Consider the following 5,153-nt stretch of genomic DNA (forward strand, 5'->3'; position numbering starts at 1 on the left):
AGATTTCCACCGCCGATTTGATCCAAATTTCTTACGAGATTTCCACCGCCGATATGATCCAAATTTCTTACGAGATTTCCACCACCGATCTGATCCAAATTACGTTTCGCACCAAACTTAAAGTTACTCAGATCTCTGACCAGATTTCCACCACCAATTTGATCGAGATTTCTTAAAGAACGTTCGTTATTGTATTCGTTAAAGTTTGGTACGCTTCGTACGAGATTTCCACCACCGATTTGATCCAAGTTTCGTTTGACAACACTCTGCTCGTTCATTCCGATTATTTTTTGTGCTTTGGATATTCCCGGTTCTGAAATAGAAAAGAAACAAAATTACGGCAACTCTAACAAGATGATTATATTTGTACTACCAAAATATTTCATGCAAAGTGATATGTGTTTTCTTCTTATTGTTTGTTTTCTTATCAATTCATTTTGTAGAAATTATAATCAATAGAAATGATTTTCAATGTTGCTGAATGTGCACGCGCACACGCACACACATTTATTAGACTTCATTCTTTTCAGATATTACTAAGAACAATCTTTTATCGCATTGATAAAGAAAGAAATATTCCATGAAACGTTAATTATGAATCAGGATAAGTCAGCTTCTTTTTTTTATGGCTTACCTCTCCCGAAGGATTTAGCGATGCCGGATGTTTCGTCGCGCAAGCAGGGAAATAAAAATATAAGTAATTATTTATTTGCATTTCTATCTTTCTGAAGTTTTTAATTAAAATAACGAGAGAGCTCTTACGCGTTTACGCGTTATCGCACGAAAAAGATCTTTTTATGACTCGGTTACGATATCGGTTGAAATGTTTCTTTTATGAATTTTTTCTTTTACAGGACTAATTCTTTATAGAAAAAACTCTAATTCCCTTTTCTTGCTCTGTTCTATCGATTGGAAGGAAATTTTGATCTGCGAACTATAATAAAAAAAAAAGAAAAAAAAAAAACGAAACGAAAAAGTAAAATAAAAATCTGTCTTAAAAACAGTAAACAATTTGTTGTTGCAAATAATCGTAAAATAATTGTAAAATGCACATGTACGCGTATACATGCGAATATGCGAGACTTGAACCCCAACAACAATATCGATCCTACAACATTATTCCTTTGGGAACATATATAATTTATTATAAAAGTGAGTAGAGAGAGAGAGAGAGAGAGAGAGAGAGAGAGAGAGAGAGAGAGAGAGAGAGAGAGAGAGAGAGGGATAATACATTATACATTAGTGAGTAGCGTCGTACTTAAGAAAGAAAAATTAGTAAAGACTTTGAAAGTATTCAGATAGTTAGGTAGATACCACGATAAGCCATTATCGTGCACGCAACTGCTAATTTTGTCTATCTTTTCATTTTTCTTTTTCAAGAATTGCTTTATCTCAACGGGATCGTTTTTTTCCCTTCTGAAACTAATGTAAGAGAAAAAGTAAATGAATTGTAAGTAGGAAAAATACTTACTGCGATCGTCCAAGTATTTAACAAGAAAGTCTGTCACGATTGGCTCGTAATTTTCTCGTTGTAATTGATTAGCATCGTTCTGTACCTGACAAATATTATAGATAGAGAGAGAGAGAGAGAGAGAGATAACAATAATAATATTAATATATTGGAAGCATTTCGAATCTATGTAATTATTTAAATTGTAATTATATATATTTATATATAGGATTAAAAGTAAAACAAGACACTTGAAAATAGCTTATCCAAAGTTGAATAAAAAAAAAACTGATCTCCATGCAAGGCAAGAACATTTTTGAAAAGAGATAAGATGTTTATTATGCATAGACAAAGTTCGTGCTTCGTGCTTCGAATAGGCACGCGTTTTTCAAAGTTTCACACAAATTTGCAACAGCAATCATTTGCATAAGATAAATTTGAATATTGAAAATCAAATGAATTGATATATTTGAAAGCAATTATATTACGTTGTTACCTGTAATGCCGAAATGGATGTACAAGCAACGATATATATGCTCGCGATAAAGGAAGAAATCACGCGCGTCTTCATGATCGATGTTCTATCGATCCCAGTTTAGTTAATCTAATTGAAATCTCGACAAATTCGGAGTGACGTGCCACGAAAAGTACTTGAAAGTGTCTCGATCCTCGTGCTCCCTTGAAATATATAGTGCTTCGAGTGAGGGTGAGGGTGAGGGTGAGGGTGAGGGTGAGGTTGAGGCGAGGGAGATTCGTTAAACGGGGGTAGAAAAGTAGCAACTAAACGCGTCTGCGCGATAAACAGCGCGAAGAATCACCCTTCCGAAGTATATCGTACTTTTATCACCAAATGCCTTTTAACCAAATAATCTATATATCAAGTGAACATTCAATTTTTCCTCATTATTTTTCAACTTATACATTTAGATTTGATTATTTTAGCAACTTTATTTTATCGTGATGGATGATACATTCGTATACATATATAACTTATGAGGAATACTTTTGAATTATATATTTTCCAATTACTGTTACATCCACACAATCCACGTAATCAACGTAAAATTAAGAAGAATAATTTAGGATCTATTGGTCATAGATGGAAAATATTTTCAATTAGATGAATATGCATATTATACTCTATATATTATGCTCTATATATTTTTATATTACATATATTTTAATATCCTTTCCAGCTAAATCTTCGTAGATAATTTTCAAAGACAACGACAATATCTAGAAATATTAACAAAGAGGAGTAGCTGTACTTAACAACAGATATTAAATCATCATCCTTCTTTTGATGAAAAGAACTTAACATTCTTGAGGAATGAGACATCAATGTTGTAGTTAATTACAGGAGATTAACTAGAAAGTAAGACAGTGTATAATTCTCGTATATTCTTTCATCAAACTTCTTCTTGAAAAAAGAACAATAACGAATAACAAATTGTTAACATTAACAAGAATAAAATAAAAATGATCTAATTCTTTTTCTTCTTCTTCTTTATTTTGTCAAGATTCAAAATGTATCCAAAAACATGTAATTAATCGCGCGCATCTTTTTGGAAAATGAAATCACTCTTCGATGCCAATGTGTTGGATATTTTGGACATGAAAATTGCTTATAAAAATATAAAAGAAAAAAAAAGATAGCAACGAAAACTACAAAGGAAGAGGAGATTAAATAAGCGTATGGTAAAAGTGGCTGAATAAAGGTGCTGAAAGTCAGCTGACAATCGATCGATCCTTGTAATATCTGGTGCAGAAAATAATTCAAAGCGGCCGTGAAAGGTGCGTAACAACGTGTATATTTATGGGTGTGCATGTGTACGTATGCGTGCGTGCACGAAAGCACGATGCTGGTCAGCTTTGAATACTACCAGTATGTTTTTCTCTAATGACGGCTGATAAATATCTCATAAACATATGCGATCGATAGCGATAGTTAATCTTACATTTTTCTATGTATTCTTTTTTTTCTATTTCATTAAAAAAAGATAACTTCGATCTTAATCAATTCAGGATGTTATTTAAGAGAGTGTACGCAAAAGATTACAAAATAACTTGTAATAAATAGAAATATTTTTTAGATGAAAATGGGAAGAATTATGCATTTTATATTTTATATTTTTTTTAATGAATAATATAAATTGCACAATATAATTAAACTTCAAATTTTACAAATTAACGAAATTAAACAAATTAAACGAATAATCGTACTCTTGGTAATTTTTAAGCATCACACGATGTTGATCATTAAAAACAAGATCGAATGAAATGAAATAATCTGTAAAAGAGAGAGATAGATAGAGAGAGAGAGAGAGAGAGAGAGAGAGAGAGAGAGAGAGAGAGAGAGAGAGAGAGAGATGAAGAGTGCAGATTGATTAATAGAAAAAGGGTAAAAAAGAGTAGATAGAGGTCAAAGGTGAAAGGATGCTGAAGCGTGAGATTTGAAAATATCGTCAGAAGTGATACGATACGCGATTCTTAGAGTAGATTTAAGATTTTCTAGCTACGTGCATTACTTAGCTGCTTTGATACTTGTTTAAAAATCAATATTTTCATGGTAAATATTATTAATTTATAAACATAAAAGACTAAACGACAAAAATAAATGATTTGAATTTGAAAAAGTTTTAAACTAAATCATTTAATTTGCTTTACTTTTTTTTGTATCTTAAGATTTTTGAATCGACGATAATTACTCGGAGCTATATGAAGAAACACGAAGAGAAATAAAATGTGAGTTATATTTTGACCGTTAATGGTATTAGCGACAAAAAGGAGAAGAAAGATGTGTCTTGAAGAAACATGACCTCGAGAAACACAAAAGATTAGGACTATGAAATAAACCTTGACTATGGATATCGAATAGCATTAATGGTCCTTTTGAAAAGTTGAAAGACATTCGACTTGTCTTAGGGTATCTTTATTGAAAAAATATTGTATATAAGGGAGGTACTTCTCAGCTAAGATAGCCAGTTTTCGATAGAATCTAGAAGGAGAATTATCACATTATGGAGATCAAAATTATCCTCTTATACGTAAGCATAAAAAGACCCATTTATCTAATTAACTAATATAATAAATTATGATAAATTATATAATTTCATTGTTTGCATTCGACAAATAATTCCGTAAGACATTTTTTCTTTTGTTTTTTTATATTAGTTTTATTTGAAATTTTTAGATGATCATCCTACGAGGCCTATTGGCTCAAGAAACAAATCATCATTTTTCTTTGGATCGATTGAAAAATGATTTATCCAAGGCGAAATCTTTAATGGATTATGAACATTTTCCGGAAAATCAAAATCAAAATTCATTGTTTTACAAACAAATGTATCTATCCGACGGATTGAGCGAAGTGAAACGTAGAGTAAGTCGATGAATCTTTTCATCTTTTAATTTTGATTTATTGTGTAGATAGTTTTAACGCGTAAAAAAGTTCAAGCTATGTGAGTTATGCTGACAGGGTGTTACCTTTAATATAAGCTTTTTTAACGAAGATCTATCTATCTGTAGGAGGGCCAATTTTTTTAATTTAGACTTTCTAAATATGATTTCAAAATCAGGCGAGTTAATATAAGTAATCTATTCAATATTTATGAATAATATATATATATATTTCTTTTTCGTAATGTGTATTGAAAATTATTTAGAAAGCAAAATAACTATCAAATTAATGAGAACAAACGTA

The 5,153-nt window shown here is 30.9% G+C and overlaps 2 protein-coding genes across 3 annotated transcripts in view; one reads left to right on the forward strand and one right to left on the reverse strand.

Annotated features, from left to right (window-relative positions):
• The window catches only part of LOC106786240 (orcokinin peptides type A-like), a 3,776-nt gene extending 1,630 nt beyond the window's left edge, over positions 1-2,146 (reverse strand). Inside the window, exons 1-3 of the mRNA XM_014747402.1 lie at positions 1,947-2,146; positions 1,472-1,556; positions 29-313 (exon numbers count right to left, since the gene is read on the reverse strand). Of these exons, the coding sequence (XP_014602888.1) occupies positions 29-313; positions 1,472-1,556; positions 1,947-2,021 (445 nt within the window). The 5' untranslated portion in view covers positions 2,022-2,146. The remainder of the gene's footprint in view (positions 1-28; positions 314-1,471; positions 1,557-1,946) is intronic.
• Positions 1-5,153, forward strand: part of LOC106786266 (prothoracicotropic hormone-like) — a 6,647-nt gene that overhangs the window by 545 nt on the left and 949 nt on the right. The window contains exons 2-5 of one of the 2 annotated variants that reach the window (XM_014747460.1): positions 2,647-2,825; positions 2,971-3,244; positions 4,136-4,497; positions 4,644-4,832. In XM_014747460.1, coding sequence (XP_014602946.1) covers positions 4,471-4,497; positions 4,644-4,832 — 216 coding nt within the window. In that variant the 5' untranslated portion in view covers positions 2,647-2,825; positions 2,971-3,244; positions 4,136-4,470. Of the gene's footprint in view, positions 1-2,646; positions 2,826-2,970; positions 3,245-3,971; positions 4,020-4,135; positions 4,498-4,643; positions 4,833-5,153 lie in introns of those variants that run through there. The other variant, XM_014747461.1, reaches the window with a different exon arrangement.

This window comes from Polistes canadensis, unplaced genomic scaffold (assembly GCF_001313835.1).
Source record: "Polistes canadensis isolate GaletaPanama2010 unplaced genomic scaffold, ASM131383v1 scaffold_70, whole genome shotgun sequence".
NCBI classification, from domain to species: domain Eukaryota; kingdom Metazoa; phylum Arthropoda; class Insecta; order Hymenoptera; family Vespidae; genus Polistes; species Polistes canadensis.